The 26,249-nt window shown below is 40.3% G+C and overlaps 1 protein-coding gene across 2 annotated transcripts in view; it reads right to left on the minus strand.

Annotated features, from left to right (window-relative positions):
- Nucleotides 1–26,249, minus strand: part of FRMD3 (FERM domain containing 3) — a 299,052-nt gene that overhangs the window by 54,601 nt on the left and 218,202 nt on the right. For both annotated transcript variants that reach the window (XM_017872367.1, XM_017872366.1), the window contains exons 7-10: nt 6,933–7,020; nt 5,213–5,301; nt 3,804–3,867; nt 2,858–2,946 (exon numbers count right to left, since the gene is read on the minus strand). In XM_017872367.1, the coding sequence (XP_017727856.1) occupies nt 2,858–2,946; nt 3,804–3,867; nt 5,213–5,301; nt 6,933–7,020 (330 nt within the window). The remainder of the gene's footprint in view (nt 1–2,857; nt 2,947–3,803; nt 3,868–5,212; nt 5,302–6,932; nt 7,021–26,249) is intronic.

The raw sequence follows: 26,249 nt of genomic DNA on the forward strand, positions 1-26,249 counted from the left end.
ACATGTTTTCAATGCCTGAGATCTTCAGGAAAGAAAAAGAAAAGCAGAACTTAGTTCCTGCCCTCAGAGAGTTCAAATTGATTACAGAACTGACATGCTGGCATGTAAAAATCTACAATCCAATAGAAATCTTGGAGAAAGGAACAAGGGAGAGTAACTCCTCAGTGAGTATATAGCTTCCTTTTGGCATTGATGAAAATATTTGGAAATAGAAATGATAGTTGGACAACATTTTAAACATACTCTGCCACTGAATTGTACACTTTAAAATAATTAATTTTATGTTACGTGACTTTAACCTAAATAAAAATAATGAACACAGGTTAAAAAAATAGAGATCAGATCCAGTACAGATACATAGTACAGATATATAAAATTCTGTAATAAAATTATGTTATGATAGATCTTGTTTTTGCCATGTTTCTTCACTCCATTTATTAATTCCCTCATATGCAAGAAAGTATTCACTGAAAATAACTAACTGAACATCTCTAAGTTATCCTTTGACAGGAAACAGATGGTTTCATTCAAGAAAGAACAGAAGAGTTCCAAAAGCTTAGGCACTGAAAACCATGTGTCAGGTCCTCTAAAACCTAATATATAGGGTTACGCCATGATCCAGCAGTTCCATTCTAGGTATATGCCCAAGAGAACGGTCCATGCAAAAACTTGTACCCGATGCTCGTAGCAGCATTACTCATAGTAGCTAAAAAGAGGGAACAACCCCAGTGAGCATCAACTGATGAATGGATAAACCAAATGTGGTCTATCGAAACAATGCAGTATCATTCAATCATAAAAAGAAATGAAGTACTGAGACATGCTATAATATGGGTGAACTTTGGAGACATTCTGTGACACAGGCACAAAAGGTCACATCGTTTATGATTCCACTTATACACAATGTTTATAATAGGTAAATCCATAAAAACAGAAAGCAGATTAGTGGTTGCCAGGGGCTGGGTGGAGGAGGAAATGGGAAATGACTGCTAATTGGCATAAGGTTTATTTTGTGAAGGATAAAAATGTTCTGGAATTAGATAGTGATAATGGCTATATCACTTTGTGAATTACACTAAAAACCACAAAACTGTACACTTTAAAAGGGTAAATTTTATGGCACGTAAATTTGATTTCCACTAAAAAAAATTTTTTTAAAACAAAATAAAAAGCACTAAGGCTCCAACTAAAGACTGAGAATGTCAAACCCTCTGTGTTTCCCTCTCTGAACTCTTATGTGGGTGAAAGCTTCTAGACATGCAGATTTTCCAAAGGCCAAATGATCTCCTTCCTTATCAGTTCCCAAACATGCAGGAGGCACACAAAGACCTTGAGGTGGTGGTGGTCACAGCAAGGTCTACTGGTACACATCACCTTGCCCAGTCATTCCTAGTACAGCATTTTGTGCATCATCTCACCCAGTGGTGTTCAAATTATGCTCCTGGGTTTTCCCAGGGCTGACGGGTTTCCTGGGACATGGGGATGTCAGTGCTAAACCTAGGAAAGGCATAGGCAACCTGGACAACTGGTCACCCCAGCTCCTGAAGAGCAATGAACAATGGACAAAGAGTCTGAAATCTCCAATCCCAACCAAGGCCACATCGACCACCACAACTTTTCTTTTCATCTCCTTTACATGCTGGGCTTTTCCTACACTTCAGATTAAGGAAAAGTATTCTGTGGCTGAAACTTGTTTCAAAATCATTATCCAAGCCATCATTCTCCTGATGGTTCTCATCAGCCAAAGCCCAGAGAGAGCATTTTCAGGGAGATGACTCTAATCAGTAAGACAGAATCTCACTGTAAGGGGCAGGGAGACTGATCAAAGTCTCCCAGTCTCCCAGTCATCCAGGGAGACCCCTGGATGAGGTCCAGGGGTGTACAGTGCTGATGGCCTGAGCAGGGCTGGACTAGGTTCTTAGTTGCATCCACTACCACTGCCTTTCCAGTCAGCAAGTGTCTCTCAGAGGAGAAGGTGTAACTCCATGGACAGACCTCAGTCTGAACTTCTTTTGAAACCCAAGAACTTTACAGATGGTTTCTGAAGTCTTGTCCAGCACCTACTTTCTATGATCCTAGGCTCTGACAGCATTCCACCCATAAACCTTCAGCTCTGTTTTCAATACACCGAAGCCTTCTTACTATGAACACAGGTGACTCTCTGCCAGAGGTCTCTGTTTCTGGTTGTGAAAGCACGTCCAACCATACTCAGAGTAAGCCAGAAATATCAGAGAGTATTAATTCTAGCCCCCAAAGCAGGCTTCAACCAAAATACATGGGGAATTTGTAGATAAACAACCCTGACTCTTTGCCCATCGGCAGGAGAACTGTGAGGCATATTACATCATGTCCCAGAGTTCCTAAGAAGGTCTGAGCCATTGTCCATGGTAGTGACCTGCTCAATAATGCATCTTATGTTGCTTCCCCATCTCACCCCCCTCCCGCCACTCCCCTACTGGTATGTCCATTGATTACATCCCAAATAAGCTACTTGCACCAAACTCTATCTCAAGGTCTGCTTTGTGGGGGTGGGGGGAGGAGGGCAACCAAAAATTGATCCTGTGACACATTTTGTGGAAACAGCTATTTGAAATGCACACACATACACACACAAACACACACACACACACACACACAGTGGCCCACAGCCATTCCATAGGAAGCATCCAACATCGAGCTCAGGCCAACAAGCCAACAATCACTGGGAGTCACCCGGAACAATGCACAAAATTTTAATTTACTTACATATAATTTTTAAAACTGTATTAAAAGAAATAAATATGCAGCCATTTGCAAAATATAAAGAATTCCATGGGTGCTTTTAAAAGCTATAATTAAGTGAATAAAAGCCACTTACTTATAAAAGGCCTGGTTTTCCACTCCACACTTCCAAAGATGTTTGCAGGCAGCTGGTGTTGAAGTATGGAATGCCAACATGGCTTTTTTCTAATTAAAAAATAACAAAACAAGAAAAGGCATGTAAAACACCACTTACACTTTCCATGGGTTTTTTTTTGTTTTGTTTTGTTTTTCAGGTGCTTACCTCTTTGTATCCTGTCTCCTATCACACAGACTTGAAGTAACTTAACATATTGCTGCGTTCTTTACGGTGTCATTAACATGGTATTTACCCCTCCCTCACCCTTTGCAGATATCACTAATGTATTTAGGACCTGCTTCTGATCAAAATCAGCCTCACAATGCTTTTCAACAGTCCAGGCATCATATACCTCTCTGTCACACTAGAATTAGCCTAAAAATATATTTGCCTAACTAGTACTTGGGTTGACAACTAATGACAAGAAAACTTGCAAATTTCTAGAGCTAGCTCTGAGGCTTAATATTTTGTTAATGGTCTCCCCACAAATACATTCCCTGGTGAACCCACAACCTATATCTAGTAACTCCCTTGTTTTAAGACTCTCTGGATGAATAGGCTCTGTTCATAACACTCTAATGAGCACTAGTTGTTGATATTTAGCTTTATAACTATATTTGTTTCATATGTCTGTATCTTGGCAAAAAGAGGTAGGGAGAGGGTCCATCTTTTATTTCCAAAGTCTATCCCAGTCTGTTTTGTACACAGGGGTGTACAATCAGCATTGCTCACTGACTTTATTGCTCAATGTACAAACCCAGTACTCATTTGTTTGCCTCTAAAATATTTTCAGCATAAGCTTTCATTGTCATCAAACACTTCAAAGTCATGGTCTTTGTTGACTATAATACTAATGGCATATTTTATTCCTGAATCTCTCTCATGCACACACAATAACAGGCAGTTAGAAAAAGCAGTATCTGACCTCCTTCTGGGTGCCAATCACATAAAATGTCTTCCCTTCAAACTTCAATTTGCAGACATCTGGCCTAAGGAAAGAAAATCTCTGGGTAAGAAGAAAAAAAGTGGCAGCTAACCAAGGTACCTGGGTTTCCCATAGGAATCTGACTGACTCAAAAACGCCAGGCAGACTGCAGTGAAACAAGATATTATCTTATCATTGGTGAAGGTCTAATGGGCAGCGAAAAGCCCTGAGTAAGTTATACGGCAATTCTCTTCCCGAGAGAGGATCCGCACACAGCTCAGAATTATTTATTCTATTATTTACAGTCAGGCTGCATCTTTCTTCCAAGAAATTCTAGTGTTCGTTAACATTAGTGACCAGAACAATATTAATTGCCCAGCCCACTTAGCAAGGTGGGAAGAATGTGCTGATTTCAGATTCAGTTAATGAAATGACGTGGATTCACAGTATCTGACTTTCTCCTCCCTCTGCATCCATTTCCAAGAAGCAAATCCACTGCACTGCAAAATGTTCACTCCTGTTTTCCCTGTTTACAAAAGAACTGTGTTCTTATATATTGGAGTTCCCACTCTTTTCAGCAAAGACTGGTTTAAATAGAAACATGTGACCCAATTCTGTCCAATTAGATATACAGGAAGTCTCCTACAGGGCTTCTGAAAAATTATCTTTGTTTGAAAAGGAGACACATGGAAGGGGCTGCTCTCCTCCAGGCTCTGGGCGTTGCCATGGGGAGATGTGCAGGCCAGTCGCAGGCATGCCTGTCTCAGGAGTGGGAGCCTCAGGACCAATGCGCCTGCCCAAGGATGGCAGAGGAAAAAAAAAAAAAAGAGAGACCTAAATCCTTCCCGGCATTTAAGTTAACAGGCATTTAAGTTAACAGACCATGGAACTGCTCCACATTTGCTTTGTGGGCTGATTAGTCCTCTTATTTGTAAGCCATCATGAGTAGACATTCCTGCTACCTTTTGCCAAAAGCATCTTCATGGATACACTGGATAACAAAGGGTAAGTTTGCACCCAGGATTCAACAGAGGAGGAGAGTGGAAAGAAGTGAGTTGGGGAGAGTGGATCCTGAGTTGCTCATGGGAACTCAAACCTTTACCCTGCCCTGACCCATCTGTGTGCCCCCCTTGGCCACAGCCGTAGAAGCTACTGGTGAGGAAACACTGGATACCTTCTCTTCGAAGGCAGAGTCCCTGAGCCCACGCCTCCTAAGTTGACTCCTCAGCTTGGCATTTCCAAGTCCCCACCAAAGGCAACCTAGATGTTACATCGCTTTATGATGAAGCTCCAAGGCCAGGAAATGAACACCAGGCATTCTACCTGATACTTGCCCAAGAAGCCAAGGAGGGGACAGAGGAATCAAGATTAAGAAAAATGGAAAGTCAGTTTTCCAAAGAGGCACTCACCATTTTATCAAATGGATTCTCTTATTTCCCTGGAATACCACAAAGCCTGCAGCTGTGAATCCTAAAAATGTTGTTGTGCCTGTTGAATCCTGGGAAAAGATAGAAAATCTGTTTAGTTTGAGGAAAATAAAATAAATGATAACCAACATACTCATTCATCCTCACCCTAGGTTGAGACTAATTCCAATGATTATAGCAATAAAGCAAGTTTCTGAGATGGCACTTCTAAGAGCAAGCTGTTCAAAGAGTGGGTGAAGTCCAGCAATATGTAGCTTTTCCCTTTGAGGAGTGGACCTTCTGCCCTCTAGGAACCTCCTGGAAAAATACAAATTAGTCCCAAATCACTATGTCTACTTCCAAGTGTCTTCTGGGGCTGCCTGTGTTCTAGGTCTGCTTTGTAATGTGAGCAAACTGTTCCTGGTTGCCATTATCACTCTAACGTGATGAAACCAAAGCCCTGAGCATCGAATTTTGATTCAATCTCTCACAGGATTTCTGGAAATTTCAGTATAAAAATATCTCCAGAAAAGCTTACTGTGCTTCCAGCCTAGACCAGTAAAGCTAAGCATCTCATAGATCAGTGAAGGCAAAGGAATAACAACACAAAGATCAAGTCAGTCTCCAAGAAATAAATAAAATAGAGTTCAAATTTCTGCATAAAAGTCAATTCACTAAAATGAATAAACTGATTAATACCATTCTAGGAAAGAGCTGCTGGTAAATATTCCAACACATTTGTGTAGGCAGAACAAGAGGATGTAAATGCCAGTATGGACAAGTAACCCCGGCTCTCCGCCTTGGCTGCACATTGCAAACACCTGGGGAGCCTGGTCTCCGCCCCCGGCAGATCCTGACATAATTGGTGTGGGATGTGTTCTGGCCAGCAGGTGCTCATGAAGCGCTCCAGGTGCTTCTAATGAGCAGCCCAAGCTGAGACCTATAGGACTAACGCTTTACCAAATATCAGGCAGTCCAATCTGGGTAAAGAAATATGCCACTAAAACTCCAGAACTTATCTTTAAGAGCCTAACTGATAAAATGCTTAGTTTAGGATTAGGACTAGTGTCTGGCTGATGCATAGTCTAATAGATGGAAAGAAGAACACTGCTTCAGTGAAACATTTATGGAAAATGTATCCATAAGTATCTCCTTGGGAACTTGATTAAAGAGGCAGATTCCCCAGTTGTACCCCCAGAATTCTGATTTAGTTGCTCTGGGGGGAGGCCCAGGAGATTCTGATGTAAGTAGTCTGTGTTCCATCCTTGAGAGAAACACTATCAAACATGAGTAAAGGAAAAAATAAAAACGAGTGTTCCTAATGCAACTTGAAATGCAACTTGAAATCTTTCTTTTTTTTCCTTCCACTTTCCCATTTTTAAAGACTGCATTCTTGCTGGCAATGGCCTTGAAAGTAAATGTGTCAGGAGCCTGTAACTCCTCAGGGGCCAAACCATCTATTTAATGAGTGAATCCATGGATGTTAATTTAGGAAAATGTGGCTACCATATAGCAATCAATGACCAATTGGAAGACTCCGACGGAGAAAATCAGCTGCCAAAGCAGGTAACAGCAGCCCACTGCTGTCTCTTCCAATGAGGGACCGTGGGCCAGGCTGTGGGAAAGATTTAACAAGGCTCTGCCAGGCCTGTGCACAGATAAACTCTCTCTTTTATTTTGCAAAACAACCATTATATGGTGACCTGCTGTGAGGGGCAGTTACCTTGCATGGGTGAGGATCCACCCCGTAGGTTTCCAAAGTGTGAGCTTTCAGGAGCAAGTTAAATTCAGCAACTGGTGGGCTCTGCCCCCTAAAATCACACAAGAAAAGTTAAGGAAGTTAAAATGGAAAAGAATAGAAACATGGAATCCCTTCATTCAGTAAAGTATGGCGGTCTAAGCCAAATAAGGAGAAAAACCCTTACATCAATAGTAATCAGTAAGGCTGATCATTATTTCTCACCACAAGGAGTCCTTTGCTAAGGAACCCGAGCTTGTGTTCTCTACCTAACTGTTCCATAACAAACCCATACACACTCTGAGCACTCCAGTGACCCGTACAGTTAATCAAGGTTATCAAGTTACCAATAAGTAGGCCCTTGCAAATTCAATCTTAATACGAAATAAAACTCATCATCTGTTCTTTCTGATAATTAGAAACATTATCCAGGGTAAATGGCATGCCTTCTTGCTCAGGGAAAACAAAATGCACAATCCTGTTACCTCATCAACAAGCCTAAACAGAGCTGTCAGGGCCAAAAGAATTGTCAACCATCCCACAGAGAACTCTGGATTTCAAAGGAAATCTCAACCACTAGTCCTAGCTCTGTCCTGCAAAGTAGTAAACAAGGTCTTAGCCTCAGGGAGAAAAAGGCCTACAAATATAGATGACCCTGAAGCCCTTTCAGGGCTAGCATCTAAACAAAGATTATGTAACATTTCAAAGACCCCACTTTGACTAATATTAATATCCCACATGTATTTTATAGAATCTCAATCACTCCCCAAAGATAATTATGTAATTCTAGCAACCAAGCAGAGTTTGCTAAAGAAAACAACAGGAATTCATTTTATTTTCAAAATGTAAAATTATATTACAATATTAAATCTATCTCCACTTAATTTCCTTCCCAGAGATGGATTGCCCTCCCCACCCCCTCAAGATAGCAAAGAGTCATCATGCCTCTAAATCAAAACAGTATCCCATCTACTTTCTTCCTAGAGCCCTTCACAATCTCTTTACCTTTAGTGCACTGGAGTTACACTGATGTCTGAAGTCACTGTGGTATGTCTAGGGAGCATCTTTATTTATTCATCATGAGCAGCACGGGGTAGATCCTTTTAATCCAACAATGCATATCTTTCTTTGACTATTTCATTCTCTTCTTCCCTTCCCCACCACCTCCACCACTCTCTCTCTCTACCACTCTCTCTCTTATCTCCTTTAAGAGGCCCTAATAAATGGGTCTTGAAACTCCTAGGTCTATCTTCCATGTCTTTTAATCTTTGTTTCATTCTTTATATCTCTGTCTTTTGGTACTATGCTCTGAATTATTTCTTAATTCAAACATCCAGCCTGCTAATTTATTCTTCAGCTGTGCACATTCTGCTGCTTCTCTCATTGATTTTTTTTAAACATATCAATGAAATATTTCATTTCCAATGTAATATCTATGTGCATCTTGAAACAGCAGTCTGTTCTCAGCTCATGATCATGAATTCCTCTTATCCCTCTGAGGGTACCACTCATTTCTATTAAGGTCCAATCTTGTTGGCTGCATTAATGCTGCTTTCTTGGTGAAGGTCATTTTGTGTGCTGAATCAGAGTCTCTAACTCATGGAGCTGATGTTTCCTTAAGTGTTTGGCGATTCCTGTTGGAATAGCAGGAATTTGCTATTTTTTTTTTTATAATATTTGATGTATTTGATGTATCAGCCTCCAGAGGTATTTGATGTATTTGATGTATTTGACGTATCAGCCTCCAGAGGTTGAGGGAAGAGTGGGATGTGCCATGTGGAAGAGCATGTGATATGATTTGGATTTGTGTCCCCATCCAAATCTCATGTCGAATTGTAATCCCCAGTGTTGGAGAAGGGGCCTGGTGGGAGGTGATTGGACCATGGCGGCAGATTTCTCCCTTGCTGTTTTTGGGATAGTGAGTCCTTACAACATCTGGTTGTTTACAAGTGTGTAGCACCTCCCCCTGCTCTCTATTCCTCAGGCTCCAGCCACATAAGATGTGCCTCCTTCTTCTTTGCCTTCTGCCATGTTTGTAAGTTTCCTGAGGCCTCTTCAGTCATGCTTCCTGTTCAGCCTGTGGTACTGTAAGCCAATTAAACCTCTTAATTGCCCAGTCTCAGGTAGTTCTTTATAGCAACGCAAGAACGACTAATGCAGCATGTATCAGTAACTTGATTTGGGGCCAAAGCTTCTAATTCTAGGCACACACACAGGGTACCTTCCCCTTAAGCCTGCTGCTGCCCATGACTCAGCACAAAGCACCAGAGGGAGGGGTCAAAGTTGTCCACTTGCTTCAAATGTAGTTGCCCACTCACTGTGTTGGCTGTTGTGTGTATTCCCGGAAGCACCCAGAACCACTGCTATTCTATGTCTGTGTTTGGCCTGGATCCCTTCTGTTTCCTGTCTTCCAGAGATATTGCAGGATTTCTGATCCAACAATGATATTTTCTTCTATTCCTTTTCTAATGCTTTTCCTGTTATCCATAAGGACTCAGTGAAGGAAGGGAAGATTGCCATATATGCCACCTTTTCTTTGTTCTTTTTTTTTTTTTTGAGACAGAGTCTCACTCTGTTGCCCAGGTTGGAGTGCAGTGGCATGATCTCGGCTCATTGCAACCTCTGCCTCCCAGGTTCAAATGATTCTCCTGCCTCAGCCTCCCGAGTAGCTGGGATTACTGACGCCCACCACCACTCCTGGTTAATTTTTGTTTTTAGTAGAGATGGGGTTTCGCCATGTTGGCCTGGCTGGTCTTGAAGTCCTGACCTCAAGCAACCCACCTGCCTCAGCCTCCCAGAGTGCTGGGATTACAGGCATGAGCCCCCTCACCCAGCCACCGTTTTCTTTCAATAGAAAAGATCGTTTGTAAAGCCATCTACAGAGTACTTCTGAGGGATTAAGTCAAATTTGTGCTTTAGAAAAATAAAGTCTAAAGCTTTTCAATATTTCCTTATTCATTTTAGTGTTCTGAAATTTCACTGTGATATATGTACATAGAGAATATCTTTATGTATTCATCCCAGTTAGTACTTGTGGGCCCTTTAGATCCAGCAATTACTATCTCGGGCCATTTCTTTGATTCTTTTCTTTTCAAGACATAGTCATTATAATTTTTTTCCTTTTGATAAAGTAACAATGGACTCAGGAAAATTAACAACTATATTGACAGGGATGGGAAAAGAGATTTCTGGAAGGTTTTCTTAATCCATATGGCATTTCTCTCTCCATCTCTCTCTTATGTTTTTGAAGTAATATCTTACTCTCCACCAACAAATAAACCATACAGAAAATTATTGAAGTCAGGCTGGGTGCAGTGGCTCATGCCTGTTATCCCAACACTTTGGGAGGGTAAGGTGGGAGGATCACTTGAGCTCAGAAGTTCAAAACAAGCCTGGCAATGTAGCAAGGTCTCTTCTAAAAATTTTTTTTAATTAGCCAGATATGGTGGTGCACTATGATTATGCCACTGTCCTTCAGCCTGGGTGGCAGAGCAAGAAAGATCCTGCCTTAAAAAATAAATAAATAAATAAATAAAAATAAAAAAATTATTGAATTCACATATTATTGAGCTCTCTTTCTCTCATGCATACACACACACACACACACACACACACACACACACTCATTTGTATACTCATCTCACCTTCCCAACTAGGGACAAAGCAGTCAAAATACCCAGCATGTCTCTAAGCAACAACCCACTCTTCTGGCCCTCAATGCAGAACTTCGCCCTAATGACCCAGACCAAGACCAAAGTGAACCAGGACCAGAGCCAAAGCAGCCCTGTGCCTCCCATAGCCTTGGGCAATCAGCTTTGCTCCGGGGTGATCCTCCCAGTTTACTTGAAAGGCCCTCATTCTCCCACCCACTAATAAGTACTCCTCTGATCTACAGAGCTAGCCATTCTCACTATTCATTGAACTGTCACCACCTTTTTAAAAGCTACATGTTGTCTATTCATAAAATTCAAGTTTGTTTTTAAAGTATACCCTATTCAATATAGGAACAAGACAATTGTGGAAGGTTATCATTTGGATGTTCACTTTGAAAAGTGAATAATTTTTCCTTGCCTAGGTGGTCTCTTTCTGACCACTTACCTGTCCTTCCTAAATCTGATGAGCATCTAATTTCCAATCACAGCCAATCCCAGATGGCAGCAGGGTACCAGTGCCACACAGCCCCTGAGGACAAACCCTTAAACTCAAGGACCTCTGTTCATCAGGAGATACCAGCCAGGGCGGAAAAAGGCAAGCTACAGTATGGGAAAAGCTGTCAGCAACACGTAACCAAAGAAGGACACCTATCTGGAATATTTTTAAAACTCCTGTAAATCAATAAAGAGCAACAAAACGTGTTTCAAAACCAGTAACCACGTCCCCACCCTCACACAATAGGCAAAAGACTTAATAGGCACTTACCAAATAGGACATCTAAGTAACCAATAACTACATGAAAATGTGCTTAGCTTCTTATGATCAAGAATATGTAAATTATTTTATTTAATTTTTAATGTCTATTTTCTAAATATTTAGGAGGCACAAGTGATTTCCTATGTGCACATATTGCATAGTGGTAAAAGCTAGGCTTTTAGTGCAACCATCACCCAAATAGTGAACATTGTACCCAATACGTAATTTTTCAACCCTCACCTCCTCCCACCATCCCATATCTTGTGGTTTCCAATGTCTATTACTCTCCTCTATATGCCCATGTGTATTCACTATTTAGTTCCTACTTACAAGCGAGAGCACGCAGTATTTGCCTTTTCTATTTCTGAGTTATTTCATTAAGAATAATAGCCTCCGGTTCTATCCATGTTACTGCAAAAGACATGATTTCATTCTTTTTATGGATCAATAATATTCCATGCTATATATATTATATATAATGTGTGTATATATATAATATATATAGCATGGAATACTATTGTATATTATATGGAATATATATATAATGTGGAATAATATTGTATATATAATAATATATAAATATATAAATGTGATATATATATATATATATATCACATTTTCCTTGTCCAGTTCTCCATTTATGGACACTTAGCTGATTCCATATATTTGCCATTGTGAATAGTGCTGTAATAAACATATGAGTGCTGGTATCTTTTTGATATGATTATTTCTTTTCCTTTGGGTAGATACATATACACAAAGGGAAAATAGTGAGATTGCTGGATCAAATAGTAGTTCTATTTTTAGTTCTTTGAGAAATCTCCACACTGTTCCCCCCCAAAATTGTTTTAATTTACATTCCTACCAACATGTTATAAGTGTTTTCTTTTCTCTGCATCCTTGAAAACATCTGTTGTTTTTTGACTTTTTAATAATAGCCTTTCTGACTGGTGTAAGGTAGTCTCTCTTTGTGGTTTTAATTTGCACTTCTCTGATGTTTAGTGATGTTGAGCATTTTTTGGCCACTTGGATGTCTTTTGAAAAATGGCTTTTCATGTTCTTTGCTTGTTTTTTAAGGGGGGTTGTTTTTTCTTGTTGAGCTGTTTAAGTTCCATGTAAATTCCAGATATTAGCCCTTTGTCAGACCCATAGTTTGCAAGTATTTTTTCCCCATTCTGTAGGTTGTCTGTTTACTCTGTTATTTCTTTTGCTGTGCAGAAGCTTTTTAGTTTAATTATGTCCCATTTGCCCATTTTTGTTTTGTTGCATTTTAGTTTAATTAAGTCCCATTTGCCCGTTTTTGTTTTGTTACATTTTAGTTAGAGGAATTGGTTACAAATTATTTGGCCAATGTCCAGAAGAGTTTTTCCTAGGTTTTCTTCTAGGATTTTTATAGTTCAAGGTCTTATGTTTAGGTCTTTAATCCATCTTAATTTTTGTTTATGGAGAGATGTATTGCTCCAGTTTCACTCTTCTGCATGAAACTATCAAATTTCCCAGGACTATTTATTTACTTATTTATTTAGATGGAGTCTTGCTCTGTCACCCAGGCTGGGGTGCAGTGGCATGATCTTGGCTCACTGCAACCTCCGCCTCCCAGGTTCAAGGGATTCTCCTGCCTCAGCCTCCTGAGTAGCTGGGATTACAGGCATGTGCCACCAGGTCCAGCTAGTTTTTGTACTTTTAGTAGAGACGGGGTTTCACCATGTTGGCCATGCTGGTCTTGAACTCCTGACCTCAAGTGACCATGTGTTGTGGGAGCAACCCAGTGGGAGATGATTGAATCACGGGGGCAGGTCTTTCCCTTGCTGTTCTCGTGATAGTGAATGGGTTACACGAGATCTGACGGCTTTAAAAACGAGAGTTTCTCTGCACAAGCTCTCTCTTTGCCTGCTGCCACCTATGTAAGATGTGACTTGCTCCTCCTTGCCTTCCACCATAATTGTGAACCCTTCCAAGCAATGTAGAACTGTAAGTCCAATAAACTTCTTTCTTTTATAAATTGCCCAGTCTTGGATATGTCTTTATCAGCAGCATGAAAATTGACTAATACAGTGTACCAATACAATTTCTGCATATATATTTTGTATTCTGAAAATTTACTAAATTCATTTATCAAATCTAGGAATCTTTTGGTAGAGATTTTAGGGTTTTCTAGATAGAAACCACACCATCACCCAACAGGGATAATTTGACTTCCTTTTTTCCAACTTGGATGTCTTTTCTTTCTCTAGCCTGATTGCTCTAGCAAGGACCTCCAGTACTATGTTGAAAAAGAGTGATGAAAGTGGCCATCTTTGTCTTGTTCCAGTTCTTGGAGGGAATGCTTTGAACTTTATCCTGTTAAATGTGATGTTGGCTGTGGGTTTGTCATATATTGGCTTGATTATATTAAGGTATGTTCCTTCTATGTCTGGGTTGTTGAGGATTTTCTCATGAAGAGATGCTGAAGTTTATCAAACACTTTTTCTTCACCTATTGAGGTGATCATGTGGTTTTTGTCCTTAATTCTGTATGTGATGTATCACATTTACGGATTTATGTATGTTGAACCATCATTGCCTCCCTGGGATAAATCCCACCTGATCATGATGTATTTTCTTTTTATGTGTTGTTGGATCTGATTTGCTAGTATTTTGTTGAAGATGTTTGCATTTATGTTCATCAGGGATATTTATCTGTAATTTTCTTTTTTGTTGTGCCCTTCTCTGTTTTGGGTATCAGAGTGATACTGGCCTTGCAGAATGAGTTAAGGAGAAGTCTCTCATCTTCTATTTTTTAGAACAGTCTCAGGAAGATTGGTATTAGTTCTTCCTTGCATGTTTTCTAGAATTCAGCTGTGAATCCATCTGGTCCTGGATGGATGTTGTTTTGTTCTTTTGTTGTTGTCATTGTTGTTGTTATTGTTGTTGAGAGATTTGTTTTTATTACTGATTCAGTCTCACTACTCATTATTGGCCAGTTCAGAAGTTTTATTTCTTCCTGGTTCAATCTTGTGAGGCTGAAATTTATTCATTTCCTCTAGTTTTTCTGGTTTGTGAGTATATAGCTGTTCATAACAGTCCCTGATGATCTTTTGTATTTCTGTGGTATCAGTTGTAATGTCTCCTTTTTCACTTCTGATTGAGTTATTTGGATCTTCTCCTTTTCTTGGTTAGTCTAGATAATGGTTTATCAATTTTGTTTATCTTTTTTCAAAAACAAAAGAACCAACTTTTTGTTTGGTTGATCTTTTGTAATTTTTTGTCTCCATTTCATTCTTCTCTGATCTTTGTTATTTCTTTTCTTCGGCTAAGTGTGTGTTTTGTTTGTTCTTGTTTTTCTAGTTACTTCAGGGACGATGTTAGGTTAGTGATCTTTCTACTTTTTTGATGTAGGTGTTTAATGCTATAAATTTCCCTCAGCAATGCTTTGGCTGTATTCCACAGGTTTTGTTATATTGTGTTTTCATTTTCATTAATTTCAAAAAATTTTTTAAATGTGTCTCAATTTCCTTATTGATCCAGTGATCATTCAGGAGTATGCTGTTTAATTTCCATGTATTTGTATAGTTTCAAGCATTCCTCTTGGTACGGATTTCTAGCTTTATTCTGCTGTGGTCTGGGAAGACATTTAATACAATTTCAATTTTTTAAAAATTTGTTAAGACATTTTCTGTGGATTACTATATGGTCTATCTTGGAGATTTTTCCATGTACTGATGAAAAGAATGTATTTCCTGTAGCTATTGGGTAGAATGTTCTGTAAATGTCTAAGTCTACAGGGTCTAAAGTCCAACTTCAGTTCAATGTTTCTTTGTTAATATTCTGTCTTGACGATCTGTCTAGTACTGTGAGTGGGGTGTTGACCTTCCCACTATTATTGTATTTCTGTCTGTCTCTTTCTTTAGGTCTAGTAATATTTGTTTTTTGAATGGGTGTGCACTGATTTGGGGAGCATATATATCTAGAATTGTTATAGCCTCTTGAGTTTCGGTCCACTTGAGTCTTTATCTCACAGCAGCCCCTAGCAGGGCAGTGGGTATTGTCCTGAGTATGCAAAAGAGAGCCTTGTCCCTCCTCAAGTGGACAGTGGTTGCAGCCATGACAACTTGAACTCGGCTCACGGTGGAGTGCAGCCCAGAGTTAAACTCTCTACATGACACCTAAGACTTACGATCAGGGACAGCAGAGCCCTTCCCAGGCAGGAAGTATGGACAAGAAGCTGTGGAGAGTGTGGTCCACTCACATCTCAGTCTCACTCACATCTCAGTCTCACAGCAGGGCAGTAGGTATTGTCCTATATATGAGAGGAGAGCCTGGCTTCCCTATCCCTCCTTGGCCAGGTGGCAACTGCAACCACATCAACCCAAACAGTCCAAAGTCAAATGGCAGTCCGTCATTAAACTCTCAAAATGGTGCCTTGGGCCTGGGAACAGAGAGGGTGGGATCTCTCCCAGGCAAGCAGTGTGGACAAGAAGCTGTGGAGAGTGCAGTCCACTCACATCTCAGTCTCAACAGCACCTCACAACAAGGCAGTAGGGATGCTCCTAAGGGTGTGTAGGAGCATCTGTTCTCCTCTATCCTCCTTGCAGCAGCTCAGCAGCAGCAACAATGTCTGTAACTCTCCAGTATCTAGGCTCTCAAAATGTTTCCCAGCTGAGGCCACTGTAGGCTCAGATGCCTGTGGGATCCCATGTGGGTTCTCTTTCTGGAGGAATGTCTCTGTGCAATCCTTAGGCAGTTCCACATGTCAGGCCCAAGGCCCTAATGGGTCAAGAGTTTCTCCCATAGCCAAGATCATAAAAGCTGATCCCTGGAGGTTTCTTTCTTACTGTTTCCCCATGCCCAGGAACCTCTCCTGACTATTAGTCAGTTCCCGGCTGGGCAAGCTGCCTCGAACCCTCTCGTTACTTCTAGTGCTTCCCATCTCCTCTCTGGTGAATCCCAGAAGTCTCTCCTAGACTATCTGTTTGAAATATATCTACTTGGCTGGGCGCGGTGGCTCAAGCCTGTAATCCCAGCACTTTGGGAGGCTGAGACGGGCGGATCATGAGGTCAGGAGATCAAGACCATCCTGGCTAACCCGATGAAACCCCGTCTCTACTAAAAAATACAAAAAACTAGCCGGGTGAGGTGGCGGGCGCCTGTGGTCCCAGCTACTGGGGAGGCTGAGGCAGGAGAATGGCGTGAACCCAGGAGGCGGAGCTTGCAGTGAGCTGAGATCTGGCCACTGCACTCCAGCCTGGGTGACAGAGCGAGACTACGTCTCAAAAAAAAAAAAAGAAAGAAATATATCTACTTATTATTCTGGTTCCTCTCTGTGAAGGAGGTACATACTCCTATATCTAGTCAGCTATGTTCTATGCTATTAGAAAATGCGAATTAAAACTACGAGAAACCACTAACATCTCCATCTGGTAGCTACAATTAAAAAGACTAACAAAAGCAAGCACTGGTAAGAATGTACAGCACAAGAAACCCTCATATACTTCTAGTGGAAATTTCGTAGAACTAATCTGGAAAACTCTTTAGCATTATCTACTAAAGTTGAACATGTTTACCCTATAATACAGCAATTCCACTCATAGTTGTATATGCAACAGAAATTAGTGCATGTTGTACCAAGAAATACATAGAATTTTCATAGTAGTGTTATTTGTAATAGCAAAAACTAGAAAACAACTCAAATGTCTATCAACAGTAAAATGAATAGGCAATGGAATACTATACAGGCATGAAAATTGCTGACTTAAAGCTGCACACTACGAGATGAATGAATATCACAAAAATAACATTGAATAAAAGAAGCCAAATGCTACAGTTCAAATATTTGCCCCCTCCAAAACTCATGTTGAAACTTAATCCCCAAAGTCACAGTATTAAGAGGTGAGGCTTTTAACTTTGCCTTCATGAATAGATTCAGTTTGCCATGCTCATGCCCTCTTCATGTGCTGCCTTGCACCATTTCAGGACTCTGCAGAGAGTTCCCAACAGCATGAAGGCCCTCACCAGATGCAGTCCCTAGACCTTAAACTTCCAAGCCTCCAGAACTGTAAAACATAAATTTATTTTCTTTATAAATTACCTAGCCTCTGGTGTTCAGTCATAGCAAGACAAAACAGACTAAAATACCATATATAAATGGATATACACTGTATGATTCTATTTCTATGGCTTTCAAAAATGAGCAAAACAAAACTAATGCGTTAAAAGTCACTGGAAACCCTGGGAACTCTCACCTACTTGTTGGTGTGAACATAAAGTAGAGCAACCAAACTGCCATTTCCTAGAAAAGTTAAAGTGCAAACTCTGGCAAGTTCTAACTTAGGTTTGTACTTACACTAGGGAGTCCTGTACATGCACCTTAGGAGAATTATTCAATAAACCCTAGTAACTCTGTCTGCAATAGCAAAAACCTGGAAGCAACCCAAATGTTCATCAACAGGAGAATGGATACATAAAACATGGGAGGTTCAGATGATAGAAAAGTAATTATACAGAAGTGAAAATAAAGACATATGGCTGTATGTATCAATGTGGAAGAATCTCATAAATATAATGTTCATAAGGAAAAAAATGAGACATGAGAATACAGTGTGAGTCCATTTATATGAAAGTGAAAATAGGCAAAACTGAAGCAATACAGCATTCACTGATACATATGTATAAAGTAAATTTATAAAAGCAAAACAAGAGAATAAGCAACCTAAAATTCAGAAGAGTGTACCTATGGGAGGAGAGAGGGAGGTGGTCTGGGAGGGGCACATAGGAGACTTCAGAACAGCTGGTGATGTTCTCATTCACAAACAATGCCAGGGGATCATGGATGTTTTTTCAATTATTCTTTAAATCATACAAATATTGTATACACTCTGCAAATGCTCTTTTACAGATTAGACATTTTGTAATGATGAGAAGACGTACAATTTCTGCTTTTTTAATAAAGAAATCATTGGATGAAATATTATGCAGTCCAAAAGGACCCCCAGACTAAAGGGTATTGATCAGGAGGATAATAGATACATATGCAGAGCTATCTTGTACTAAACTCTGCAGTTGCAAGCAGCATAACATTTTTTATATTGACAAGCATATACATATTTTTACTTATCATTCAGAAAGTTAGAATCTTTACCTTCATTTTGTGGATGAGAGTTCTGATATCCAAAGAGAAAAATAACTTGCTCAAGGTTATTGCTCATAGTCAATTTGCATTTGCATCCTGCATTTGCCCTCACTAGCCATGTATGGGCAAATGCAGGATGAAAATGCAAGTTGACCTGGTTCTAAAGTGCTTGTCAGGGCTGGTGCCAACATCGTCACCGTCACCAATATCTTATGGTCAAGAGCCATCTGCCTGCTCTCCTGCATGCCATGGCATAAAATGACATGATTCCTATCCACCTCTTATGTTTTAAAAAAGCAAGGCAAATGGAACTAGAGGCCATTAATAACACAGAAATAGAAAGTCAAATACTACATCTTCTCATTGATAACTGGAAGCTAAATAATGTGTCACATGGACATGGAGTGTGAAATAATAGACACTGGAGACTCAGAGGGTGAGAGAGTGGGAGGGAGTGAGGGATGAGAAATTACTTCATGGGTACAATGTACACTATTCCAGTGATGGTTACACAAAAAGCCCACACTTCACCACTATGCAATATATCTATGTAACAAAATGGCACTTATACTTGCTAAATCTATTTTTAAATTTATTTATTTATTTAATTCGTTTATTTGAGACAGGGTCTCACCCCATCGCGTAGGAGTGCAATGATGTGCTCTCAGCTCACTGCAGACTCCACCCCCCGGACTCAAGTGATCCTCCCACCTCAGCCTCCTATAGCTAGGACTACAAGAGCATGCCACCATATCTGTCTAAGTTTTTTATTTTTTGTAGAGATGGGATTTCACCATATTGCCCAAGCTGGTCTGGAACCCTTGGGCTCAAGTGATCCCCCTACCTCAGCCTCCCAAAGTGCAAAGATTACAGGGGTGAGCCACTGCAACCTACCTAAAAAATTCGTTTAAATTGCAACTTTTTCAAATTCTAAACATTGCAACTTATCAATGATAAGGCAATTCATTCCAGGTGACTGATACTCAGATCTGATTAGAGAATAGTGATATCTCCATTTTAACCTGAAACTAAAACCTCCAGGTCAAATCTGGACTGTCTGCCACCTGATTTTGTACAGCCCTCAAACTAAGAATGGGTTTTACATTCTTACACAGTTTCAATAAATCAAAAGAATAATATTTCGTGACTCATGACAATTACATGACATTCAAATTTCAGTGTCCATAAATAAAGTTTTATTGGAACATCACCACACCCACTTATCTGCATGTTGTCTATACATGTTGTCATGTTGCAACAGTAGTAGTTGCAATGAAGACTATATGTTCTACAAAGCCTAAAATATTTGCTAGTTGACCCGGTATAGAAAACTGTTTTCTGAACCCTGATCTGGGTCCAGTACACAGGAACATGAAACCACAGGAAGCCATGTCTATTTGACGCTAAAAAATGAAGGTGTTTCTGTAAAAAGAGTACCTACCTCCAAGAATTGTTGCAAAGATTAAGCCGGTAACAGATGTGAACCAGTCAGACTAGCACCTAGCACATAGTATGTTCTGTCCTTGCCCTCAGACTACCATGTGTTCCCTTGCTAGCCCTACATATGGCTGAAGTCAGAAATACTGTGCTGAGGGGAATGTCAAGCAGGATGCCGAGATATTTACCACAAAGCAAAGGCCCATCTTTAAAATAATTCTCAAGTCAGCATTGTTTGCTTTGGGTTTAACCTCAGATCTCTACTGGCTAAGCATTTAAAAGACTTAATTGAAAAAGTCATACACAGGGAAAGGCTAACTACAAATGCTCAGAGAAGGCAAAAAGATCAAAACCAAAGGAGAAAAGGCAGGGACCCTGATAGGACTGGAGACTCCTGAGGCCCAGACTCACCAAGAAAGAAACCATTTAATGATCCATTTTTTTCGGGAAGATACTAAGATCAATTAAATAGAAAGGTTGGGGTTTTTTCCTTGAACCTCCCACTGGGCATCTGTTTCTGGCAAAAACTCTGATAATGGAAAATAATGATTTTCTATCCTTCAAATATTGCACCAGGAAATGTTCCACTCAGATTAATAGTGTCTCTAATGAGACATTTAAAGGTAAAGACCAGTGATTAGTTGAATTCTTTTCAAAGAGCTAACAATTCTCCAAAGATAGGCTTTTCTAATATATTAGATGAGGTCAAGTAATTGTGTATTTAGCTGTATGTCTCCCTTCTGCCAGTTCTGAGTGCTTTTAGACAAAAAGGAACAATCCCCCTTTTATTGATCCTCCTTTAGCATACCATTACATAGAGTACAAAACCAGATAGCACCCCAGGAATAAATGCCAATTATTAGTGGACATTAATTGTGGAATAAGATGTAGATCTTGCCAGCAATGAGCTGGACTGCTTGGAACACAGTTGGCAGGGAAGGGGGTGCTTCTGACTCCCTCTGACCCATCTGAGCCTAGGAGCTCTAGAATTAAAGTCATGGGCAGAAGACCAACGTAATGGTGTAGAAGATCAATATAACGGTCTTCTACTTCTGAAAAACAGAATTCTCAACTTGGTTTAGATTACATTTTGCTGCAACTTGGTTGCAACTTTACTTAGATTTAGCTTTGTCGGAATAAAAGATTTTCCACACCACTGGCTTCAAATGTTTGGGAGTGTTCTCAAGACTTGCCCTTCAGCAGGGCTTGGGACTTTAGCGCTCAGAGACTGCAGGGAGCTCTCTATGTTTTATAGCATTCCTGTGGAATGTGGACTGGAGAGAGAGTCCTTTGCTCTTCATTCTCATCCCTGGCTCTCCGGACTTTAGAAGACCTTGCTCCTCTCTGTCATCCTGTCTCCTGCCATCAGCAAGGGCTTCCCCAACCGGGGCTGAAGGTCTGGGGTGCTTCTGGGGGATTTCACTCAGCTCTCGTGCTGGTTAAAGGTTTGCCTAGTTGCCCTTAGCCCTGATCTAGGGTGTAATCCTCCTCTTCCTGTCACTCCACCGGAAGTGAAAGCAGCTATGGGTCTCCACTCTCCTAAGAAGGACATTTTGGATTTTAATACATTTAGGTCTATTTGCATCTTCAGCTCTCAGATGGGTTCAAAAAACATGATTCTGTAATTCAGCCAGCTTGTTGGTGCTATTTTGATGTTAGGAGAGATCAATATCTCATGCCTTTCTACATCCTAAATAGAAAGGAAATGAGAGTTCCTATTCTGTCATTTCCAATCTTTTACTTAGAGAGGGACATTATCTCTTGCAAATCCTTTAGGAGTCATCTTTATGCAGAGCATTAGATAAAATGCTGCAAATTTGGATAGCTGCCATGCTAAGAAGGAGACAGTGGTAACACCCTGGGGCCATGCAGGGACAAGGCTTACAGGAGAGCAGCAACTTAGAAACATATTAGCACACAAAGTACGGAAACTCAGATTTCAGGTCAAGTTCTATTGCTTCATAATTGTGTAGCCTTGGATAAGTTAATTTCTCAGAACTCTGTTTCCTTATCTGTTAAAAAAAAAAATGGTGGCTGCAAACTCAATGGAAGGAGAAGGTAAATTGGCAGAGCAGGGATGGTGGCAATTCAGAGACAAAGGATTCTTTTAAAGAGGCACTGCTGCTGAGTGTTACCACACGAAAGTTAGGGAGCCATGTGACCAAAACCCCAGTCACAACTAAAGCCAGAACTTTATGGCAACTGGTTCCATTTTTTAGAGCTATTATTTGGCTCAGACTACATACATCTGGGTCACAGTGTAGTCCAAGGACTGTCATTTTATAACTCCTGCTTTGGACTCCAAAGATCCCTTAAGAATAGAAGTTGGCTGTCAAATTTCTTTGCTGTTGGCTAGTGACCTCTTGATAGTCGAAGGCGCTAAATCGTAGTCAAAATTGTCTTTGATTAATAAAAATTAAGAGGCAAATTAATTGTTGCTTCATGAATTATTTTGTAGATAAAATCTTTCAAACCATGAGGTCGTGGGGGAGTGTGGATGATGAAGGAGAGCCCAGCTTGGGGATGAAATGGCTGAAAATCTGGGCTAGGCCATCCCACACTACTACAGTGCCCCACAAAAAGCCGCCCTTCAATAAATATTTGTTGTATGAATGGATGGATGGAAAGATGCATGGAAGTATGGATGAAACATAAATGGATAGAAGGATGGATAAATATCCTCTGGATAAATACACTGCTATAGTCTCATTGAAAGTTCCAAGAATCTTTAGCTCTACACGTAAGTTAGAATCGCATGTGAGATACAATCAGAGAATGTATTAAGTGATGTCTGATGCCCACTTTCAACAATATGACCCCTCTCTTCTTCTTCACGGCCACATTGCACTTTGGTAACATTGCTTTTTCCCCCTTAAGGTCATGGTGGTTAGATTTCACCTGTATAAAAAAATTAATGGCTTGGATGTGCACATCACTTGCCCCAGCCCATCCCTCCCTAGAAATGTCCTTTACTCCAGGCCACAAAATGCAAGGACTTCATTTTTACAGTGAACGCATTTGATCCCAAATCATCCCATCTTCCCCCTTCCTAAGAAAGGTGCTATATCAAATAGCAACAAAAATGCAAATTTATTGGATAATCTACCAGGGAGAGAGATTCTATGAGTTTGGAACGGACTTGGGAAGGGAAATGATACAGGGACAGAGAGCAATGACAAAGAGAAAATGCATTTTAAGAAAGATTGGGGTTGTAAAATAACTAGACATGCATTTCTTGTCTTCTTTTTACACAATAAACACACTTCTCAAAACTGACAAAAACATTTCTTAAGAGGGCCCTTGTGATCTATTCATCAGAAGCAAAGGTAGAGGATATTTTTCACGTCAGGGTATTTATTTCTAGAAAGCTAGACGCTTTTAAAATGATAACTCCATTTTTTAAAACTATAGCCATGGCTCATGATTTACAGAGAATATAACCTTTAAGAAATAGAGAGAATTACTCTGTTTAAAAAACACACTGTGTCATTCTTGCTTCCAGCACAAACCTCACTGCCCTGGATCATTATAGCGTGGCTAGTTGGATGATTTTCCTGCTCTTTAAGGGCAAGGAATATACTTCATCAAAACTGCCTTACTGCCAATTGAGCCTTTTGAATATTTAAAAGCTGATGGCCTATGACTGAAGTTAATGCAAATGTCTCTGTCTCTAATGACAAACCTGATGAACTGGTGATGACAGGAAGAAAAGACTAGCTAAGCAGAAACTCTAGGAAATACCTTCAGCAAAGTCTATCAGGGTTCTTTATGGTAAAAGCAATCTTATTCTTGATCTTCATCCCCCTCTGAGCACCCTCAGGACTAATGGAATGGGTATTTCCTCTTACCCCAGGTGGCTTTGATTAAAGCTGTGGAAAACAGAAACCAAGAGGGACAAAAAGAACAGAGGACCAGCCAAGCATGGTGGCTTACGCCTGTAATCCCAGCACTTTGGGAGGCAGACGCTGGCGGATCACCTGAGGTTGGGAGTTCGAGACCAGCCTGACCAACATTGAGAAACCCCGTCTGTACTAAAAATACAAAATTAGCCTGGCATGGTGGCGCATGCCTGAAGTCCCAGCTACTCCGGAGGCTGAGCCAGGAGAATTGCTTGAACCCAGGAGGCAGAGGTTGCAGTGAACCAAGATCACGCCATTGCACTCCAGCCCTGGCAACAAGAGCGAAACTCCGTCTCAAAAAACAAACAAACAAACAAACAAAAAGAAACACAGGACCATCAAGTCCTCAGGGGTTGCAGCAATGGCTTCCTCCAGCCACCAGAGGGCTCTAGAGGGAGGAAAAACCTGTTTCTAAAGCAGTCCCAGGTAAGACCTCATCTCTGCACACCAAGCTTAAAGTCTGAAAATTACAAGAGATTATTTTTCACATATAGTTTTACAAACAACTGTGGCTCCTGATAACTTAAAATTTTCTATAGAGGCAGGACAGTGAAGTAGAAATTTATTCCATACCTGCTCTGCCATGTGTTTAGAACAGGAGTCAGCAAGCTAGGACCCATAGGCCAAATGTGGCCTGCCACCTGTGTTATCAATAAAGTTTTATTGAATCATGGCCCACTCATTTATGAATTGTCTATATCTGCTTTTGCTCTACCAAAACAGAGCTGAGTCACTGCACTAGAGACCATATGACCCAGAAAGTCAAAAATATTTAACTAGCCCTTACCTAGAAGAATCATTCAGCTCAGTGGGTTATGTAAGTGACGCATCTCCATATCATCTAGTTCACATGATATTAAAAGGCCCAAAGATGCCTCTGTAAAAATCTTTCTAAATGAAACTCTATTAGATGTTTCTAAATGAAACATCTATTAGAATGACCAAAATCCAGAACACTAACACCACCAAATGTTGGCAAGGATGTGGAGCAACAGGAACTCTCATTCACTGCTGGTGGGTATGCAAAATGCTGCAGCCACTTTGGAAAACAGTGTAGTGGTGGTTTCTTATAAAACTAAACATACTCTTACCATATGATAGAGCAATCATGGTGTTTGGTATTTACCCAAATGAGCTGAAAATTTATGTCTACACAAAAACCTACACACAGTTATTTATAGCAGCCTTATTCACAACTGCTCAAACTTGGAAGCAACCAAGATGTCTTTCGGCAGGTGAATGGATAAACTATGATACATACAGACAATGGAATATTATTTTGTGCCAAAAGGAAATGAGCTCTCAAACCAAGAAAAGACATGGAGGAAACTTAAATGCATATTACTGAGTGAAAGAAGCCAACCTGAAAAGGCTGCACATTGTATGATTCCAACTGTGACATTCCGGGTAAGGCAAAAACTATAGAGACACTAAAAAGATCAGTGGTTGCCAGGGGTTAGGGGAGAAGAAGGGATGACTTTTAGGACAGGGAAACTACTCTGTATAATACCATAATGCTATTGGTATTGCAATGGAATGATATTATATATTCATCAAACCCACAGAGTGTACACCAAGAGTGAACTCTAACGTAAACTATCAACTATGGGTGATTATAATGTAACAATGCAGGCTCATCAGTTGTAATATATGTACCACTCTAGGAGGGATATTGATAATGAGGAAGGCTATGCATGTGTGGGACAGGGGTACAGAGGAAATCTCTGTGCCTTCCTTTCAATTTTGCTGTAAACCTAAACATCTCTTTTAAAAAATAAAGTCTATTAAAAAAAGAAAAACAACTCTATTAGTCAATGAGGTTGTGAGGGCCATTAAGGGCTGTATGCCCCCTGTTTCCAGCTCCTATTACTTTCTGAACACCACAGAACTGTATTTCCTTGATCCTGGGTAAGATCCTGGGACAGGTCCTGATCAGAGAGTTGTAAGTAGAAGTGATAAGAATCACTTCCGAAATGAAGCATGACCTTCCAGAGCTCTTTTCCTTGTGGCTCAACATCTGGCAAATCCAAGCTTTTGACTTCCCTGAGTGACAATGGTGGGCACAGCTCCCCATCTGGCCTCTGGTGGGCACAGAACAGAGTAAAGAAGAAGGCTTTCTTACTCTAAGCCACTGAGCGTTGGGGGTTTGTTTCCTCAGAATAGTCTAACTGATCTTGACCTATATAGAGATGATCAATAACGAGAATATGCAACTGTATTTGCAAAACTGTGACTTCTACCTACCTTACCTCCCCCAGTACAGTGAAGGACTCAGAAGAAGAAACATTGATCCAAGCATGAACTTTTAGCTTCAGTCATCAATTTAATTTAGTTCATGAAAATTCTTCTTAACATCTTGGTCTTCTCAAAACTCCAAGGAAAAGTCTCTCTCTCTCTCTCTCACTCTCTCTCTCTCTCTCTCTCTCTCAAAAAGTATCTCTCTCTCTCT

The sequence above is a fragment of the Rhinopithecus bieti genome, unplaced genomic scaffold (assembly GCF_001698545.2).
Source record: "Rhinopithecus bieti isolate Rb0 unplaced genomic scaffold, ASM169854v2 scaffold_5948, whole genome shotgun sequence".
Classification (NCBI taxonomy): Eukaryota; Metazoa; Chordata; class Mammalia; order Primates; family Cercopithecidae; genus Rhinopithecus; species Rhinopithecus bieti.